Below are 22,742 nucleotides of genomic sequence, written 5' to 3' on the forward strand. Positions count from 1 at the left end.
TTCACTTACTGAAAAGCTCACCCAGACCCTGCCACAGTTTGCTGTGAGGGAAAGGTAGTTTATTATTTACATTCTTGTATTTTGCATTGCTTCATTGCCTTTTTCTATTTTGTGTATTGTGATTTATTTTCTTTACACTGTGTTTTCCTTGTATTCTGCTCTTAACTGCGTATTTAAACTAGGAAAGAGACCACAAATACATCTGTTGTAAGTCACCCAGAATGGAGTTTCTGCCACTCTCCCACACTGTTGGTGATGTGATTTTAAGTTCAGCTGTCTTTCTAGTTGCCTGCTGCTTGTGCTAATGTCATCACATATTTCCTTCCCTCTCCTCTTTCACTGGCTATTGTGAGTAAGCACAAAATGATTGTTTTGTGCAGTCACTCCTCTTTGGCTATTTAAACTCAATGGCCATCCCATTGTCTGCATTATAGCCAGAATACAAAGTGCCTACCCCTTCCAATATATTTTGTTTTTTTAAATTAGTGTCTGTTTACTTGGGTAAAGCTTAAGGTACCCCCTCTTTCATATTTAACTGCTTAGTGTACACTGTAATTTTTTAGGATATTAACCCAGCTTTTCCACCTCAACTTTAAAATCTGTAACATCTGCTTCAATATCACCAGTTACTGGAGAGCCCACATTTTGCCTCTCGGTAGTCATCTTGGTATTAGTACTTATGTTTTGCTGCTGGTGAGAGAAGAAGCATAGAGACATTATTTCCTGGTGACTGCTGTTCACCAATAATCCTAATAATTGTTTCATATATGCTAGTTTAGAATGTGTGCTCATATTTTGCTTCTGGTGAGAGAAGGCACAGAGTGCATTGATTCCTGACTTTCTCATTGGGCAGTGAGTGTCTGTGTTTGACCTTCCTGACTGGTATGGTTGCTATAGCAAGGCATATGCCAGGAAAAGGCTACAACAAGCCTACAGACACTTGCATCATCTGAGACATGACTGTTGATCAGTGAAGAGACTGTGGCTTGCTTCCCATCTTGGGATTCATGCTACTATTTTGCTTCTGGTGAGAAAAACGCAAAGTAGCATTGTATCCCAGCAGCATGAAGTTGTGGTGAGACCAGCAATAGTAGTAGCCATTTAGATTAATCCCAGCTTTTAATCATTCTTGACAAGCTAATTCTTTTAAGTGATTACTTCTTGATTTGCTGCTTTCTAACCTAACTTCAGAATATCTGCCTAAATACTTCATCCATAAGTCTTCAGGGTTTACTTATTAGTTTTCCCCTCAAGTGTTTGTCAATGCCTGTATAGATGCAGACACCTAGAGTTGACATTTTTCCTGTAAAAGCACCCTTGAAATTTCACCAATACCTAGTTACACACGGGACAACCAGTTTGCAGTGATAAACACTGCCCCAGAGATGCAAACCAGGTACTCCTGACATTCTCACTCCAACCATCAAAGCAATAAAAAGGGGTCTATTGCCATGGATATGAACTTTCCCAGTATATATAGCACCAACACAAATGCCAGCACTGCACCAATTGTAGATAATACACACTTTAAGCCGCAAAAATCTTCTTTATTCATCTCATGGCTCGCAGACAGTAAAACAGTATAATCCAAACCGGTTTCACCCTTTAGGCGTCATCAGTGGATCAAACATCAAATCCCCGTCACCATAATATGTCTCTCTTAAAGAGACATGTTCCATAACATAATATATACAAGAAATAAAATAAATTTATACAAAAAAGAAAAAAGAAGAACTGGCCTAATAAATTCCCAACATTAAACAACAACCCACTACAAATTCTCATTTAACCCAGGCTTATATAAAGCCCCTAAAGTTAAAGTCCACATTCTTTCCTTTTTATCCAATATTTGGTGTTTTATATCATCCCGTACATTATTCCTACTTATTGTATCTATCCCAACAAATATAAAATGGGCTGTATTATGGTCAATTGTATGTTTATAAAGGGCACTCCGTACCCTTTGACATTTAATGTCACTTATATGTAGTGCCACTCTACTTTTAAAAGATTTTGACGTTTGACCTACATAGAAGGCCCCACATCGACATATTGCCATATATACAACCCACTCTGTTTTACAAGTTATTAAATATTTTATATCAAAAACGTTAGAAGTATTGATAGATGTAAAAGATTTAGTCTTAGGGATAACATTGCAATAAGTACACCTACCGCACGGATTACAGCCTGTACTTATACAGGCAGATAGCTGTCATCCAAAACATATTATTTCAAATATTCCAAAAAATCAACTACAAAGGGTTAGACGTATATGTAGTAATGAGGAAGAATTTGGAATAGAAATAGAAAATATGGGTTATAGATTCAAACAGAGAGGTTATAATAAGAAGGATATAGATAATGAAATGTTAAAGGCATTGAGTATGAAAAGAGATTTGGAATTTACAGATTCCTTTGAGGATGGGAATAAGAATGTTCCTTGTAGATTAATTACTACATTTGGAACTAATACGTTTAAACTTTGACATATAGTTAATAATTATTGGCATATTTTAAAACAGGACCAATTTTTTGGTGGTTATTTGGATGAATACTGTAAGTTTGGGTATAGGAGAGGGAGGAATATTGATGAGTCTCTTTCTTGGTATAAAAAAATGAAATATAGCAAGAAAATAGTAAGTACAGGCTGTAATCTGTGCGGTAGGTGTACTTTATAAACATACAATTGACCATAATACAGCCCATTTTATATTTGTTGGGATAGATACAATAAGTAGGAATAATGTAGGGGATGATATAAAACACCAAATTTTAGATAAAAAGGAAATAAATGTGGATTTTAACTTTAGGGGCTTTATATAAGCCTGGGTTAAATGAGAATTTGTAGTGGATTGTTGTTTAATGTTGGGAATTTATTAGGCCAGTTCTTCTTTTTTCTTTTTTGTATAAATTTATTTTATTTTTTGTATATATTATGTTATGGAACATGAGAGACATATATTATGGTGACGGGGATTTGATGTTTGATCCACTGATGAAGCCTAAAGGGTGAAACCGGTTTGGATTATACTGTTTTACTGTCTGCGAGCCATGAGATGAATAAAGAAGATTTTCGCTCCTTAAAGTGTGTATTTTCTACAATTGGTGCAGTGCTGGAATTTGTGTTGGTGCTTTAACTACTTTCCATGCACACTTTTTTTTTTTACGTTTAATGTGCACAAGCGTTTGCTTTGGTGTTTATATATATATATATATATATATATATATATATATATATATATATATATATATATATATATACACACATCTTGAGGCAATGTAGAAATTGCCTCATGTTTGCTGACAGCCATTTAATTCTCAAACTAACTGATATGGTATGTGAGAAGTGTATTTACACATTTATAAGAGCTTTGCCTCCAGTGACAAATCACTCCTAACATCGATCAGTTTGTTAGTAGTACACACACTGCACCCATCAAACACGATTCAGAGCAGACACACAAACACACACATGCTGATGCACTTATATGTAACCTTCTTAAACCCCAAAGACCTCCTATACGAAGTACACATAACAAATACTGTGAGTAGCGCGCATCTACGCATACAGCCACATCTGATAGAGCCTCTACTTCTAAGCCTATAAGGCAAACCACCACACAGCTCAACATTCTGGTCTTCGGAGACTCTATCGTGAGGCACACAATTTACCTTCTCTAATGGTGATGCCACAATATGAACAGAACGTGACTGACTTTAATAATTGGCTTAGTTTCTGGTGTCATTCTAAGGGAGTGCAATGTTTGTCAGCATGTAGGGAGATAGTCACCGTGCTGCTTTGTCAGGGATGGTCTGCACCCCCCCCCCCAAGCTTTGGAATTATTACCTAAAACATCGTCCCCCCTGTAGTACCTTTTTTAGGCATTGCTGAACTTAAAGTACTGACATAGCAAATCAAAACCAAGAGAATCTAAAGGTGTTACTGCTCAATGCTAGTAGTCTAAACAAAAAACTCCACTCCTGACATTCTCTCCTCAGCCTAGAGAATGCCAACATCTGTGCAGTCAGCAAGATATGATTTAAAGCTGCGAAGAGCACACCACAGTGCAAGGCTATATTGCCTTCCAAATATTTAGATTGGCTACTACACAGGGACTGAAGGTGTAGGTGTTTTGATTTACATCAAAAGTAAATGTACCTCAAGGATGGTCAAACAGGACAATGCACTTGAGCCTCTTCATGTTCAGATCACCATAGGTAAATTCCATACCACTTCCTTGTAAACTGTAGGTCCCCCTCTATGGCCCTGGAGACTCATAATTTGTATTTAAACTTAATGGAAACATTCACTGTCCAAGCCAGTACCATATTCAAGGGTGATTTTAATTACCCAACTATGGGAATCATATGTGACAAAAACATAAAGGTATAGAGATTCCTGGATTTTGTAAACACAAACCCTTTGCGCTACATTGTCAATACACAAACCCTGGGTGCAACCATACTGGATCTGGTCCTTACTAATGGGAGAGTGCTGCACACTCCCTAGTGTAATGTCTTATTTGGTGAGGTCAGACCACAAAATGGTCTCCTTTGAAGTAAAAATAAAGCCTGAAACCCCAGCTAACCCTGGAATATTCAGGAACTACTTTAAGGCTAACTTCCTACTGTTAGGTGTTAACTTGGTAAAATTTCAAGCCCCATAAACCCTGAGAACACTGCTTTCTGTGCAGAACTGTTCACAGAAACCCTGTACAGGCACGTTAATAGCTATATAGAGGCAGCTGTACTCACCAGAAAGAAGTACAAAACTAACTCAAAAAACAAGCCACTCTGGTAGAATCACATCTGTAGGCTGTATAACATAAGGAAGAAAATCACGACAAAAATTAGGTGGTGTAGCACCCAACAGGATAAAAGCACTCTCATCAAACTAAACCAACAAGTCAGAGGGCAAAGTCTAGTGAAACCAAATTTAAGGTAAATTTTTTCCTCCTAGGCCATGGACCAACTACAAGGCATTCTTTAGCTATGTTCACAACTTCAAAGGCAATACAAAGTTATGTACAGAGCTCATTGTTAATAGAGCCACCTATACCAAGCCAGAAGTTATAGCAAACCTACTTGCCAACAAATTCAGCTCCAGCTTTACCCCTCTGAACCCTAAATCTTTCCTTAGGAAATACCAAGAAATAAAACTCCCTCTGCTATTGTTAGGGAACAGGTCCTTAGTGATCTCTGTAAGGCCAAGAACACTGCATCATTGGGCCTAGACAGTACCCCAGGATGCCGTCTAAATAGCATGAAACATGACCTATCAGGCCCTCTGGAATTGCTTTTTAATTATTCCTCAAACAGGCTTTGTGTCTCACAAATGAAAAACACCAACATGCATCCCTCTGCATAAAGGTGGGCTGTCTGCAGACTCTGGAAACCACAGACCCATAAGTCTCACTAGTCTCGTATGCAAAGCCATGGAAAGAATTATCATGGAAATCATCAATAATGACATAGGAAACCTCTGGACACTGGACCCAACCCAGTTTGGTTTCATCAAGGCGGGTCATGCCTACTCAACCTGGTGGACTTCTTTGAGAAGGTCACAAAAGAAATTGAGTGCAGAATGGTTCACACTGCCTACCTTGACCTGGCTACAGCATTTGAGACAAACTCAGGAGGTTGGGTATAAACCCTTATGTCACTTGGTGGTTAGCCAGTGGGCTCAGAGACAGGATCCAGGAAGTTAGAATTGGAGAGTCCATCTCTACAAAGAGGCCAAACACAAGCAAAGTCCTGCAGGGATTTGTGCTGGAACCACTCCTTTATGACATTAGTTCTGTAAAGTCAAGGCAGTGTGTAGGGCCTCTGGATGACTAAATTTGCAAATGATTGCAAATTTGGAGGTCATAGTATCCCCACACAAATGTTCTCCAGGAAGGGCTGACACAGGTAAATTACTGGTGTCAGAGCTATGGACTAAAACTAAATGCAAAGAAATGCCTAATAGTGTCCTTCGGAAAGTCATCAACCCCTGGTTAACTATAATATTGACAATACACCCCTAAGAGCTGATCCAGTAGTCAGGGACTTGAACACACATACACAGTAATCTAGCCTTTGACTATCATGTGTCTATATTAGTGAGGATATCATTGTATGTTGTGAAACTTATAAACAAAGGTATGTCATCTAGGTCCAAGGAAGTCATTGTTACACTGTATTCAGCATTCATCAGGTCTATCGAGTGCAATGCTCCATTTGGCATGCATCTAACCAGCCATATCCAACAATTGGAACCTCCACAGAGGATCCTCCCTAGAAGAATACAAGGCATAAGTAATATGTCATGTGCAGACCATCTCAATGCCCTATCCCTGTATTCTGTACCCTATAGGCTGTTGAGGGGAGATTTATGCCTGGCATGCAAGGCATGGTCATACTCCACCCTGATGGACCTCCTGCATATCCACAAAACAAACACCAGAATTACCCATTCTAAAGACTTGAACCTTACCTGTCATATAAATAGGACCTGCTAGAGAGCCAGGTATGTATCCCAGAGATGACCCCTTCTCTGAAACAAGCTCCCCATCCATGTGAAGCAAAGTTCCTCCCTAACCTTCAGATGCAACTTGGACAGTTGTATGGGGAAAAGGAAATTCTTCCCTGGTTTGACACCCATGTCTCTAATGGACACAGGCAGCCTGTTGTAAATGGTTCATCTCTCAGGACCCTGCGTGTACATGTTTTATCTCTCAAGCTCCCTATTACACTTATCAAGGGAACCAGAACTTGTCAGAAGTTTAGGATACATGGCTAGGCTTAAAAAGGTCCTTAGCTTAGTAAACACGTGAACCTGTGGATCAAATTTTCCCCTAGACTTATCAACAAGATCACTTTAAACTCTAGTATATGTGGTACTTGCCTGCATTTGCTGATGCCTGATAATCAACACAAATTAATATGAAGGAGATAAATTGGCAGAAATTGAAATACTATTACAATAGAAACTGCAGATTAATACAGTGTTTACAGATTCTTGTGAACTTTTTGATCAGCCTTGGCCTACACAGAGTATAGGTCCGTCTTGTACTGTCTGCACTATCAGCACAGTCCTGTCAAATTAACCCATTCCCTTCCCTAATAAAACATGCAGTAAGAGTCTGCTATCGTGGATGGGCAGTTTCCCATCGTTTCTGTGGTCAGCCTGATAGACATGGGCATCCTGAGCAATTGTTTCATGTATACGGACAACCACTTACTCCTGAAACACTTTATTTGAGAGATGTAGTTGCACTGCGAAATTGGAGGCAAGACTCTCACATATGGACAAATCAAATGCTAAACAGGTTGTCAGTAGACACACTTCCCACACTAAATAAGGGCACAAACCCACATAGGAGATATGCACTAGTAACTATTGAAAAGATCAGAGGCTCCCAAATGGAAACCATTTACACGCACAACAATGCAAAAAAACAACCACGGCACATAACACACACATCATTCTCTCAACAGATAAGCCCATAAGGTGCAACACCACAAAACCTAATGTATTCGTCATAGGTGACGCCATTGTGAGACACACTGATGTTACCCTCACCAGGCTGGATAAGGAGAGGGTTATGGTTAGCTGTCTGTCAGGTGCCAGGATTTGTTGAGTCACTCAAGTGTTCACTCAACCACAAGTACCGGTATGACACTGTCATAGTCTATGTGGAGGTGAATGACTTGAGAATTACTTCATTGGACTATATGAAGAGAGACATATGACTGAGCTCTCATATTGTGTCACAGGCAGGAATAAGCCTAGCCTTAAGCAGCATTCTGCCTTTTCCAAGGATGATGCCACTATACAAGCAAAAAATTATTCACTTCAGCAGTTGGCTTAGCATCTGTTGTCCGTCCAAGAGGGATCCAATATGTCAGCCTGGGAAGAAATGGTTGACAGGCCACACTGCTTTACCAGAGATGGTCTGCATCTGTCTCTTCTAAGCTTTCAGATACCAGCAAAGGCATTAGCCAGCCCTACTGTGCCTTTTTTAGGCAATGTCAAAATAATCAGCCTCCCAACATAACAAAATCGTCTCTGGATAAGCTCAAGGTACTGGTGGTTAATGCCAGGAGTGTAAACAAGAAACTGCACTCCCTGAAAACACTCCTCACTTGGGGAAATGCCAACATCTGTGCAGTCACAGAGACATGGTTAAAAGGCACAGAGAGCACCCCGGCTGTGCAAGGCTATAATGTCTTCCATACATTGAGACCACAAACTGAAGTACACCTCGAGACTGGTCAAACAGTATGACTCTCTTGGGTTATTCTAGGCACCACCCTTACCACATCATGGCTAGCTATAGGTCCTCCACCATGAAACAGGAAAAGCATACCACATACCTGGACTTACTTGCCATGTAGCCCAACACCTTATTCATGGGTGACTTTAATTATCCTACCGTCTACTGGGGAAACATGCATGACCACAAACATGCTGACTTGGATGTTCTTGGACATTGTCAATGCAAATACTCTGGAACAGCTAGTCACCACACCCACAAGAGACTCATATGTCGTGGACATAGTACTCACTAACTTGGGAGAGCATTGCAACCCCTTTGTGTGATGTCCTCCCTGGTAAGATCAGACCATAAGTCAGTCTCATGCGATATAATTATAAGACCAGATACCCCATGAAGCTCACAAACAGTTAAGAATTTTTTCAAAGACAATTTACCTCTTACTAAGTGATGGTATAAGAAATTTCAAAGTTCCCTTGAATGCAGATAATGCAGACTCCTATGCAGAGGTGTACACCAATGCCCTGTATAACCACTTAAAACAGATGTTCATCGTATTTCACTGTTGCAGTCATTACACTTGGGTTATCCTGCTGGCAGGCGACCCGCAGTCATCCCGAGTTCCAAAGTCTTGGTCCGGTGTCGGTTGCTGTCGCATCTTCCCTGACGTCAGTGCGCCAGGGGTATAAAGGTTGCAACCAACGCCATTTTCTTCAGTCTTTCTTGCCGCGCGGTGCCCGATGCAAAAGCAGTTCGCAAGTGCCGGTCGGCCGACTCCTGAGATTTTCAAAATTGAGTTTCAGAACCGAAGTCTTCAATAAAGCTAAGTACCCCATTGGGGAAACTCTTTCTTGCTCCAGACCAATGTCAGTAAAAGTTAATAATTTTATTTCTTGTGGGAAGCAAATACCTCATAAGGACTTCCACTCTTACTGTGTTCCTTGCCTAGGCCCTGACCACAATGTCACTAGTTGTCGGTTTTGTGCTAGATTCAATAAACGCACTATTAAACGTCGGTTTGATTTTGCTTTACATTATTTTGGCCGAAGGTTTAATTACATAATGCCGTCGGAACAACCGACGACCGGAATCTATAAATAACGCAAAGAAAAGGACAGGCATCCGAGGTCCAAAACAGACGACGAAGCCTCTTCTAGGCCAGTCGCCGGTTCTCAGTGAGGTGCTTTCGCAGCCCCTGACATCCGCTACCTCAGAGCCACAGGCCATAACCAACAGCCATGTGGAGACACCCAGGCCTGTGGAAACTCAAGGTATTGGGCCTACGGAAACTATACCCTCAGATGGGTCCGGAGCCGCTGAGCAGGCATCGGCTTCTGAGGGTGTTTTCAGACCTTCACAGCTTACAATTAAGCCCAAAACAGCAGCAAAGGCAAAGTCAAAAACACCATTAAAGGCAAGGAAGCAAGTACAGCATTCTCCAGAACAGTCATCTATGCCAAAGAAGCAGATGCTTAAAATGGCCGAAGACCTAATTACTTTAATCAGGGGTTCCCATCCCCCCCCTGACAAAAGGCCTAGGCAAGGCACTGATTATGATTCCTCTCACCAGGTTTCTATTTCGTCTGACTCCTCATCTGATCAGGGATATTCTCTCCCTCCCTATGAGGACTCTGATGCAGAAGAGTCCATACCTTCAGCCTCTCCGCCTGAGGATTATTCTTTTGGGGAAACCCTGCATACCATGAGGGAGCATTTCCTTTGGGAGAGCCAGGATTATTCAGAATCTAAGAAAAGGCTCAGAGACTTCCTTTTATTGCCACATCACAGGCCCCTAGCTATCCCCCCTGTGCTTGATATTGTTGATGATGTTTTTTCTGAATCCAGTCTGTCTCCTGATTCTTTACCCCCTGCTCCAGTCAAGCCAGACAGGTACTACTGAGTCCCTGACTCTCACAAATTTCTTTATAAAAACCCTGCTGCAGACCCAGAAACAATTCCTCAGGGTCCCAAAGGGGTTAAGGCTTCCACTGCTAAAAATCCAGTCCCCTCGGATAGGGATTCAAGAGCTCTGGACAGATGGGGGAAAAAGTTTACACTTCTGCTACTTTAACTGTAAGAGCTTTAACCAGCAGTTTCACATGCTTAAATACCAACAGTACCCCATGTCATTGTTAAAACAGAAAATGGTTTCAAATACAGAAGGTCCTGCCAGTAAGGAAATGCAGGATTTATTGCATGCAGTTGAACAAGTGGGAAAGCATACTCTGCAATGTGGTTTTGATTCATTAGAGGCTTCTTGTAGAGCCGCAGTTACAGGCTCTGTTATTCGTAGGTATGCTTGGTTGAAAGAACAAAGCTTACCTGACCATGTTAAAGTGAAATTATTGGATGCTCCATTACAGCATGATACTTTGTTTGGTGTTAAGGCAGAAGAGGTGTTAAAGAAAATGGAGGATAAAGCAAAGTCAATGCAGACAGTGAAAGATTTCTTACAGGTACAACCACCTAGATTTAGCAGAAACTGGCCTTCAAAAAATTGGCCCTTTCCAGTGTTAGACATGCCACAAAGAGGCAGATACAGACGCCCAAGAGGCAGATCTCAGCCCCAAGGCTCCTACCGACCTAAACAATGGGGTGCTTCAGCCACCAAGGGAAGGGAAGACAAATCACAACCTTATAGGAAACCGTCTCAATGACTTCCCCCTGCAAATGCCAAGCACTTACCTTTTGACAGCACCCCTAGGTGGGAAGCTAGCACTTTTCTCAAAAAATTGGCACATGATCACCCAGGACCAATGGGTGCTGAATATTGTTTCTCAGGGCTACAGGTTCCACTTCCACACGCTTCCAAAACCAAAATTTATGCCAGACCTGCCACAAAACCAATGGGCAGAGGCACAAAAACAGATTGCTGCTCTTTTGCACATGGGAGCTATTCAAAAAAGTTCCACAGCAAGAACAGGGACAAGGATTTTACTCAAGACTTTTCTTAGTACCCAGAAAGGACAAAGCCTGGAGACCAATACTGGACCTGTTAATCCTAAACACTTTCCTGGATGTTCCAAAATTCAAAATGTTAGCACTGCATCAACTTCTGCCCATGCTGGGCAAGAAGGCTTGGCTAGTTACTTTGGACCTCAAGGAGGCATACCTGCATGTCCCAATCAGACAATCTTGCAGAAGATACCTCAGATTCATAGCAGGCTCAATGCATTACCAATTCTCTGCACTGCCCTTTGGCTTATCTACTGCGCCCAGGGTCTTCACAAAATGCCTGGCACCAGTAATTGCATTTTGCAGACAAAAAGGAATTCAAATATATCCCTACCTGGACGACTGCCTTATTCAAGCAGAGAGCAAGGGCATTCTTCTAAAGCATCTGGCGTTTGTAAAAAGATTGCTAATTTGCCAATGGTGCACAGTAAACAAAAAGAAATCAAAACTAGTGCCCTCTCAAGAGATAATATTATAATAATGAGTGCAAGCTTGAATACAACTACCCAGATGGCTTATCTCACGCCAGACAAACAAAGGCAACTGACTCATTACTTTCAAATGATGGCAACAAAAACCCAGCTCCCTGCAAGAAAAATTCTGCAGGCCCTGGGCTTCATGGCATCCTGCATTCTACTAATTCCATATGCAAAACTGCATATGAGGAAACTACAATGGTATCTAAAAAGTGTTTGGACTCAGCATTGTCACTGCCTGGAGACAATCATAACTTTAATTCCCTGCCTACAACAGGAGTTTTGATGGTGGTCCCAGGCCTGTCACCACAACAAGGGACAGCCTTTCACCTTACCCACAGCCAGGCAAACAGTAACAACGGATGCATCAGATTATGCCTTGGGGGGCACATATGGCAGGAAAATGTATTCAGGGCACGTGGCTCAAGGGACAAATGCATCTTCACATCAATCAAAAAGAGATGCTAGCTGTACAGAATGCCCTGACAGCTTTCAAGGACCTACTACATCCAGGACAACTATTAATAAAGACGGACAATACCACAGTTATGTGGTACATAAGCAAGGAGGCACATATTCCTACCCCCTATGCAGGCAAGCCATGACTTTGTGGAACACAACACTGACTTATCAAGTACATCTGCAGGCACAAAAAATACACTGGCAGACAAAATAAGCAGAAATCTCATGGATCCTCACGAATGGAAACTAAATCCACAGGTGTTTAGTATGATGACGAGGAAATGGGGACGACCAGACATAGATCTATTTGCCTCCCCTCACAATTACCAAATACAGAAATTCTGCACAAGAACTTATCCCTCTCAAGCATGGAAAGTGGATGCTCTGTCATTCAGCTGGTAAGGCCTGACAGCCTATGCCTTCCCTCTGATGCCTCTCCTTACCAAGGTACTCCTAAAAGTCAGACAAGAAAGGCCAAAAATGATCCTGATTGCCCCAGACTGGCCACGCCAGCACTGGTACCCAATCCTAAAGAGCTTGTCTCCAGACCCAGCTTGGCCTCTACCCCAAATTCCTTATCTTCTGTCACAACAAAACAATCAGATTCTGCACAGCCAACTCACAACCTTAAATCTGGCAGCATGGCAGATAATGTAGCCACTCAGACTGCACCTCTCTCTAAAGCTGTTATGGATGTTGTTTTAGAAGCCAGGAGGCCCAGCACTAGGAAATCTTATGCAGAAAAATGGAAGAGGTTTTGTGCTTGGAACCAGGCACTAGGGCTCGAACCACTTGTCCCTAATATACTTCAGATTTTACAATACCTAACTGAGATGCTGGACAAAGGCCTATCTTTCTCATCAATTAAAATCCATGCCTCTGCCATTTCAGCTCATTACAATACGGAATCTCCTATTTTTTCACATCCTCTACTACGACAGTACCTCAGAGGGGCAAAAAATATAAGACCCCCAAGGAGAGCACCAGTACCGACTTGGGATCTCAGTTTTGTTTTAGAAAAACTCACACTGCCTCCTTTTGAACCAGCTGATCTAAAATTCTTATCATGGAAAACTGCTTTGCTTTTAGCAATAACTTCAGCAAGAAGAGTCTGAGAGCTACGGGCATTAATGGCTGTGGAACCTTTCATCATTTTTCATCAGGACAGGGTCTCACTTAGGACAAACCCAACATTCATGCCAAAGGTGGTATCCAATGTGGCCTTGAACCAAACCATTAATTTGCCTACTTTCTACCCAAATCCCCAGAATAAAGGGGAGAACAAACAGCTATGATTTTACCTGGACAAAACAAAAGCTTTCAGAAAAACAGAGCAACTGTTTGTAGCCTACGCTGCAGGATCACAAAGAAAGCCTATTACCAAACAGACAATTTCAAATGGATAGGCCACTGCATCCGCTTCTGTTATGCACAGCATGGCAAATCAGTGCCTAAGGGCATTAGGCCTCACTCTACCAGAGCAGCAGCCACTTCAGCAGCTTTTCTCAGAGGAGTACCAACCAAAGACATTTTAGAAGCTGCAGCCTGGAGCTCAGTGCACACTTTCACCAAGCACTACCACTTACCTCTCTACTAAATCCAGAGCAGGCTTTGCCACTGCAGTTCTGCAGGGCCTGGTAGCCTCTCCAAATCCAATTTAGACCCAGCCGCCCAACCTCAGCTTTGGGATTCTACCCAAGTGTAGTGACTGCAACAGTGAAACACGAACATAGTACAGTTGTGTACCTACCATAAATGTAGATGTTCGAGTGTATTCACTGTTGCAGTCCAGGTTACCCACCCACCATCCCCCTTTTCATTGTTGGGACTTTTCTATACTTTCAACTCTATACAACCTATGTGGTGTATTTGCTTGTAGATGAAGGAAATGTTTATAGTAATATATGCATGTATTTTGGCATATCTTTATCTTTCCAGCCTTCCTATCTGGGGGTACCTGACATCTGGGGCAAGAAAAACTGAAGAAAATGGTGTCTGTTGCAACTTTTATACCCCTGGCGCACTGACGTCAGGGAAGATGCGACAGCAACTGACGCCAGACCAAGTCTTTGGAACTCGGGCTGACTGCGGGTCGCCTGCCAGCAGGATAACCCAAGTGTATTGACTGCAACAGTGAATACACTCTAACATCTACATTTATGGTAGGTACACAACTGTACTTTATATAGAACTGGCTGTAACTGACTGGATTAAAACCAAGTCATGCCGAAAAAAACAAGCCACCATGGTGGACCCCAAGTATAAACAGGCTATACAACAAGAGAAACTAGTGTCCAAGAACAAGAGGGAATTGGCTCAACAGAGGAAGAAATCCCTCTCTAGCTTAAACAAATAATTTGGAGATCTTGTCAAGTCCTCCAAAGCTGATTATGAAGCAAAAATAGCATCCCTAGCTAAGGATAATCCCAAGGTATTGTTTGACTACGTCTGAAATCTAAAAGGGAATACCTAGCTATGCACTGAACTGGTTGTGGATGGCACCACCAATACTCAGCTGTAGGTAATATCCAACCTGCTAGTAGAGAGATTTGGAGCAAACTTCACCCCTCTGCCCCCTCCAATCTTCCCCCAGAATATATTTGCCACCATTCCTCAGCTTTTCTCAAGAGAGCAGGTCATCTCTATGCTCTCCAAGGCCAAAAACATGGCATCAGTGGGACCAGACAACATCCCAGGTTGCCTTTTAAATAGCTTAAAACATGACCTAGCAGACCTGCTTGGATCCCTACTTAACCACAGCCTGCGAACTGGCTATGTTCCAGTGGAATGGAGGACAGCAACAGTAATCCCTCTGCACAAAGGGGGGACCATCAACCCACCCTGGGAATTATAGGTCTGTAAGGTTGACTAGCCTCATCTGCAAGGCCATGGAAAGAATCATTGTGGACCTTATTAACAAGGAAATAGGTAATCTGCAAACTCTGGACCCAACCCACTTTGATTCATTAAAATTAGATCATGTCTGTTAAATATGGTTGACGACTTTGAAAAAGTCACCAAGGCCATGGATGAGGGAAAGACTGTGTGTACCAGCTGTCTTGATCTAGCCAAGGCATTTGACACAGTCCCCCACTGGGGTATCATAAAGAAACTCTCCCAAGTGAGAATTAACCCCTGCATTAGCAGATGGGTAGCCAGCTGGCTCACCGACAGGACACATACTGTCAAAGTGGGTGACTTCACCTCTAGCAAAAGACCAGTCACCAGTGGTGCACCACAGGGTTTTGTGCTGAACCACTTACTGTTTGGAATTTGTTTCTCAGAAGTCCAGGCAAACTTGGATGGCCTGTGGCTGACCAAGTTCACTGTCGATTGCAAATTGCGTCCCCCAGCGATGTTCGTATACTGCAGACAGGGTTGATGCAGACAAATGATTGATACCAAAGCCACGGTTTAAAGCTAAATGCAAAAAAATGCATTATTATTCCCTTTGGGAACGCTGACATCCCTGCTTATTACATCATAGTCAGCACCCCACCCTAAGTGTAGACCCAGTGGTACATGATCTGGGCACTCAGGTTGATAGCAATCTGAACTTTGACCACCACGTACCTACAGTAGTAAGGAAATTCTTCTTTGTGGCACACCTTAAGTAAAGGCATCGCATCTAGATGTAAGGATATTATAATTCCATTATATTCAGCCCTCATCAGATCAACAATTGAGTACAGTGCTCCATTTTGCTTGTACCTTACCAGACACCTGCAACAATTGAAGGGACCACAACAGTTTCTCACTTAAAAATTACAGGGTACACAAACCAAGTCTTACATAGAAAAACTGAAAGCCCTGTCACTGTCTTCTGTCTTCTACAGATTGCTAAGGGGTGACTTGTGCCTGGCTTACAGCTTATTAGCCTAGTAAGCTTCTATGAACCTGTGAGTCTATGACCAGAAGATGGTAAAAAGTCTGAATTAAAATCATGTGTAGTTAATGGGGGAGGAAGATAAGATGTATTGAAAAGAAATTGCTAACATCTGTAAAATGCAAATACTTAGACGTTCCTGGCCGAAGAACAGCCTCATGTGTTAACAGGTCATGTTGCTTGAGACCAGAATCTCCGATAGTCAAGACCTGCAGAGAGAGACTCATGAAGTTGTCCTCAAGCTGTCTACTAAAGAAAAACAAGTTTCTGGTGTAACAGTCCTGTTAAATTCTTCAGATATGGAAAACCACAGACAAACCCAGCAAATAAGTTGATGTTCAACATTGTATCACTGTTGCAGTAGCCTGAGTTGTATAGGATGTATCATGCCAAGGATCAGATGTCTGGCAAGTGTCCAAAACCTCTAGTTGCTTTCCATATACTTGCATGTCCAAGGAGGCTTGAGGGACTGCTGGTCTAAAGGCAGATGTATAGGTGCCAAAATTGATAACTCTCTTGCCATTAAAGCCATCAGTTTTCACCGCATCTTCAGTGGTTCATCTGTTTGCTATCTTAGTGAAATTGGGCAGATACATACCCTGTTGAGGAGTTTCCTTTCATATTTCAAAAGCAATATTGTTCTTTATTTTTGCCTTGGAGAAAGGGGAAAAGCTTATGAGGATGCCATATCTCATATAAAGATTTAACCATAACTTAAATTAAAGTTAACCAGTTACCATTTGTCATTTGTTGGATGTGTATCTTAACTTATAGGTATTTTTATGTTAAAACTCTAGTTTTAACTATTTTGGACAACTGCAGATGAATATATTGTATGGCTGATTCTTGGATGCATTTTCCCTGGTTTTACACCACGTGAGCTTCTCTTCCTTTTGGTTTATGAATATGTACACAGTTACATGTTTTACAAGTTTGCTTGGTAATGGTTTATGCATTTGACTTATTGTTATTTTACTGTAACATAGGAATAATACTAGACAAGTGATCATGAGGGCCATAAAATATGTAGCTGTGTACATCTTTAAGTGGATACAGTAAAAATGTATGCCTGCCTTTTCAAGCACTTAATTGTGCTTACTTCCCAATTTGAGCAGGGCTACAGATGGCAATCCTAGTGTAAATTTGTGTGTACCCATTCAGTCATCACCTGCAGATGCACAAATACTGCTACCACAAATATACAGTCTCTGCAGAGCTTTTATAGTGTTTGAAGAATTGAGAAAGATGCATGCCAGTTGTATATGGGATCCTTGTGCAATCAGTCACACCTCTGTTGCTGCAAGAGCAGATTTAACCTTCGCAGGGAGACAGGACAGCAACAGAAAAAAAGGACCAGGCCAACACAGCTAAGCTGGTGAGTAAACCGATGATATGATTTACTGCTGCAGTGACATTTCCATGACAATCTACAGTAAAGAGGAATATCTCCCGCAATTGTAGTTTGTAGTGTTACATGTGTAATAGAAAGGTTTGTTTTCTTTACACAAGTCACGTTTCATTTTTCTTTGTCTATACAAGTAGTTGTGTTTTGAGGTGATGCACTGTATAATCAAACTGTAGCCAAAACTGAAATTACTTCAGGTGCATAGGGTATTGAGTCCGTGATCTAGAACTGCATCAGATGTTTATTGATTTATGTTTTATTCTTTTTTTGTGTTCTTCACAGTAAAGGAGGAATGGTACGCAAGGATAACCAAACTGAGGAAGATGGTAGATGAACTCTTCAGTAAAAAATATGGTCAGTGTAATGCTGTTTCAGTTTTGCTGCTTCTTGGATTGGCTATTCCCTTTTACAGCCACTTTGATCAGGGTTATCTTACTGCCTAGTTTTGTTGTGTTGCTGTTTTGAAAATGTAATGTGATTCAACATTTTGATACCATTACGACTGAAAACTTGGCACCTACATGCGAGTTCATCTAGCAAATAAATAATGGTTACATATTCTGTACATTGTCTTCTGGAAAGAAATGTTCACCATTCAGTTTTAGTTTTTAATTTGCAGCCAGAAGTCTTCTTAATGTGGCACTTTTGGTCTGAAGCCAGCTGGAACATAGTACATTGGGAAGGAATCTCTTGAAGGCTAAACTTTTAATGTGTTACTGTCTCTGACCTTTTCATCCCCTCCTATCACTATTATGCTGGTTTATCTCTTACAATATTCACTATTTCAAGTGTAGTTGTTTTAGATTTTGATGTACATTTTCTCAAAATTTCTTTTTTTTTGGCAGCCACCCACATTTAGCTTAATAAGACCTTGCTTATGTGTAGGCATTTCTGATCCTGTAGCTCAGCTCAAAAATAATTTCCTTAGTTACACTTGTTTGCTTGCTCAGAATTTTTAAAGTCTGTCAATTCATTACCCTCCCAAAACATATATTCCCAGTTACCTTTTTCTTTCCCATTACACCTCCAACATTTGCCCTCTACCTGAGGAAAAATTCTGTGCTGTCTGCTGGGGGTATAAAAGTATCTGTGCAAACACCTCCAGTCCAAAATCCTAAATCCTTCTAGACTTCGTTGCATGTTTGTGAGCCATACATATGTCCTCTGTTTCTTTGTGAATTGAAGTTCTCATCTCTCTTCCCAATCTTTTCTGATCTCTTTTGATTCCTAAAATTGTTGTGCAATAATTTATATGTTCTTTTAATTATCTCTTGTTAACAGTAGCTCCTGTTCTAGATTTAATTACAAACTCCACTAGTGTAGGTCTTTCATTTAGGATTCCCCTGTCCCTTTGTTTTTGTCTGTACTTTGATAAGGGAAGGCAGTCTGCAATCCAAATGTCTTCTTGGCCTGTTGCCATTCTGTTTCCTTTCCTTCTCTGATTAGCTTTCCCAATACCTTGGGTCATTGCCAGCTTCCTCCAGTAAATTCCAGCCCCCTCAAGTCTATTCTCTGTACTTCTAATTACAGTTATCCCTATTAGCAGAATATCCTTTCTTCATGACGTGTTGGCTTAGTTCTTAGTATACTTTTTATTACATTATAAATATAATATCCTATATGATTGTTCTCCTAAAAGATCTGCAGCCAAAAACCCATTCTTTCCTTATTTTATGAATTACAACCCCCGCGATGCACAGTCATCCCTTTTCACTCTGAATTTCTTCTTGTGTTGTGTATGAGTCTTATTGCCTCAAATCAGATAATCATAAGCCTCTTTCTTTTGTTGGGAGGATCACCATATACCACTTGACTCTTGCCCTCCAGTATAATATCCTTCAACTCTTTAAGTACTTTCGAAAACCTCTTCTCTAGTTGATCAAAATATGCCTGACCTGTAAAGGACTAAAAACATTTTTACTGCTTGTATCTTGCTGTTCATATCCATAGGCAAGAGATTCCAGTTTCCCAGTTTTTGTATTTTCTGTAGTTTAGTGTCATCCCACATATCCTTTGCTGCAATAACTGAATCATTTTTAATCCATACTCCTAAATACTTCATTTTATCTTGTCCATCTATATACTGGTATTCCTGGACAGATTCATGTGCAGGTGCATAGTTTAGTGCTGTAGACTTTGTTTTATTTTCATTAATTGTATATCCCGAAAACAACTCTGAACTGTCTGAGAATGTTCCATAACACTGAGATGTCCTTTTCTGGTTCCATCAGGTACAAAATAATACCATCTCCAAATAAAGCCATTTTTTTTAACACCATACCAATTACATCCTTGAATTTGAGTCCCTTATTTTCTTTGCCAGTGGTTTAAATATAACACAAATAATAAAGGGAAAAGAGGAGACCCCTGCCTGGTTTCTGTGTTCAGATACAATTTATCAGAAAGGAACCGTTCCATTTGGATTTTTGCCTCCGAGCTGTCATATGTCTTCCTAATCAACCATATAATTTTATCAGGGAATGCAAATGCTTCCATTGTTCTGCTCATAAAGTCCCAGCTTACTGTTAAATGCCTTCTCTGCATCAAGACCTACCAAAAGCAGTGGTAGTTGCTTACCATTATGCTTCTCTCATGATCATCAGTATTCTGTTAATGTTGTCAAATGCTTGCCTCCCCTCCACAAAACCAAATTCTTCTATACTATCAATGTTGGCATCACCTTTGCCATTCTTTTAGCCAATGTTCATCGTGTTATACTGCTGCAGTCATCACACTTGGGTTATCCTGCCGTCAGGCGGTCCCGCAGTCGGCCGAATCCCAAAGTATTGGTCTGGCGTCGGTTGTCGTCGCTTTTTCCCTGATGTCAGTGCGACAGGGGGATAAAAGAGGCAGCCGACGCCATTTTCTTCAGTCTTTCTTGCCGCGCGGTGCCCGAAGCAGAAGCAGTTCGCAAGTGCCGGTCAGCTAGCTCCTGTGATTTTCTAATCGAATTTCAGCCCAAAGTCTTCTCTAAAGCTAAGTATCCCGTTGGGGAAACTTTTCTTGCCTCAGACCGATGTCAGACAAAGTTAATAATTGCATTTCTTGTGGGAAGCAAATACCTCATAAGGATTTTCATTCTTATTGTATTCCTTGCCTAGGCCCAGACCATGACGTCTCTGGTTGTCGGTTTTGTGCTAGGTTCAACAAACGTACAATCAAGCGTCGGGCAGATTTCGCCCGACATTATTTTGGCAGAAAATTTAATTATAGCATGTCGTCGGAGCAACCGACCTCAGCAATGATTAAAAAATGCAAGGATAAGGACAGGCAACCAAGGCCAAGACCAGATACCGAAGCCTCAGCAAGGCTTGCCGCTGGTTCTCCGGTTTTCAGCGAGGCGCCTACGCAGCCCCTGACTACCGCAGATTTAGAAATTCTGACGGCCTCCCAGACCGAATCAGCTGGGCCTCAGGAGCTGGTTCCATCTCACCCCTCAGACGCCAACCCTGACGGTGATCCGGAGATTTTGGACAGGCCTTCGGTTTCTGAAGGTGTCTTCAAACCGACAACTATCTCTATTAAGTCTTATGCTAAACTTAAAGCCCCCTTAAAAGTTAGGAAACCGGGTCCACAGTCCCCCCCACATGCCCCTATGCCTAAAAAACAGATGCTTTAGATGGCTGAGGATTTAATTACCCTTATCAGGGGTTCACAACCCCCTCCTGACAAAAGGCTTAGACTGGAGGAAGATTATCCTTCCTCTGACCAAGCATCCATTTCCTCAGCTAACTCTGAGGACCAGGATTATTCCTTCCCTCCTTATGAAGACTCAGATGCTGAAGAGTCCATTCCCTCTGTCTCCCCCCCTGAAGACTACTCTTTTGGGGAAACTTTACACACCATGAGGGAACACTTCCACTGGGAAGGCCAAGATTACTCTGATTCTAAGAAAAGACTCAGTGAGTTTCTTCTTCTCCCACAGCATAGACCCCTTGCAATTCCTCCAGTTTTAGACATTTTGGATGATGTTTACACCAAATCTAGTCTAAACCCAGATTCCTTACCTCCTGCACCAGCTAAACCAGACTGATACTACCGAGTTCCTGATTCTCATAAGTTTCTATATAAAAGCCTTGTTGCAGACCCCAAAACCATTTCCCAGGGTCCCATAGGGGTTAAGGCCTCTACTGCTAAGAATCCACTACCTTCTGAAAGAGATTCCAGAGCATTAGAAAGATGGGGGAAGAAAGTGTATACGTCTGCCACTTTGGCCATGAGGGCCTTAAACTGCCAATTCCACATGCTAAAATACCAGCAGTACTTGATTACACAGTTAAAGCAGAAAATGATCCCTCAGACAGATCAACCAGATTTCAAAGAGATGCAGGATTTGCTGCATGCAGCAGAACAGGTGGGAAAGCATACCTTACAGTGTGTGTGGTTTTGATTCATTGGAAGCCTCATGTAGAGCAGCTGTCACAGGATCTGTAATACGTAGACATGCTTGGCTAAAAGAACATGTCAAAGCAAAGTTATTGGATGCTCCATTGCAGAAAGATGTGTTATTTGGTGTCAAAGCAGAGGAAGTTTTAAAGAAAATAGAAGAAAAGGCAAAATCTATGCCGACAGTTAAAGATTTTTTACAGATACAACCTCCTCGTTTCAGCAGAAACTGGCCATCAAAAAACTGGTCCTTTCCTGCATCAGACAGACCCCAAAGGGGTAGGTACAGACGCCCAAGGGGCAGAGGCCAGCCACAGGGTTCTTTCAGGCCTAGACAGTGGCATACAACAACTCAGAGGTGGAGACGAAAGATCTCAACCCTTCAGGAAACAAACACAATGACTTCCCTCTTCGCCTGCCAAGCAAAATTGCCCTGGCAGCACCTTTGGGAGGAAAACTGGCTCTATTTCCACAAAATTGGCGCATCATAACAAAGGACAAATGGGTTCTGGATATTATTACCCGAGGCTACAGATTTCATTTTCACACTTTACCACGGATGAGAGGCATGCCAAATCTGCCTCCAAACCAATGGGCAGAGGCACAAACGCAAATTTCAGCTCTCATGGATATGAAAGCAATTCAAAAGGTACCTACAAAGGAGCAAGGTCAAGGTTTTAACTCAAGACTATTTCTAGTACCAAGAAAGAACAAAGCCTGGAGTCCCATTTTAGACCTCTCAATTCTAAACACTTACCTGGAGGTACCCAAATTCAAAATGCTCACACTACAGCAGCTTCTTCCCATGCTGGGCAAGGAGTCTTGGCTGGGAACGTTGGACCTCAAAGAGGCATACCTGCATGTCCCTATCAGACAAGATTGCAGAAGATACCTCAGATTTTTGCAGGTAC

At 41.7% G+C, this 22,742-nt stretch overlaps 1 protein-coding gene across 6 annotated transcripts in view; it reads left to right on the forward strand.

The window, feature by feature from the left end:
- The window catches only part of GTF2I (general transcription factor IIi), a 1,956,122-nt gene that overhangs the window by 1,075,378 nt on the left and 858,002 nt on the right, over positions 1–22,742 (forward strand). For all 6 annotated transcript variants that reach the window (XM_044054149.1, XM_044054150.1, XM_044054148.1 and 3 more), the window contains one exon: positions 17,728–17,799. In XM_044054149.1, the coding sequence (XP_043910084.1) occupies positions 17,728–17,799 (72 nt within the window). The remainder of the gene's footprint in view (positions 1–17,727; positions 17,800–22,742) is intronic.

This window comes from Protopterus annectens, chromosome 13.part0, assembly GCF_019279795.1.
Source record: "Protopterus annectens isolate FY-2018-M chromosome 13.part0, PAN1.0, whole genome shotgun sequence".
NCBI classification, from domain to species: Eukaryota; Metazoa; Chordata; order Ceratodontiformes; family Protopteridae; genus Protopterus; species Protopterus annectens.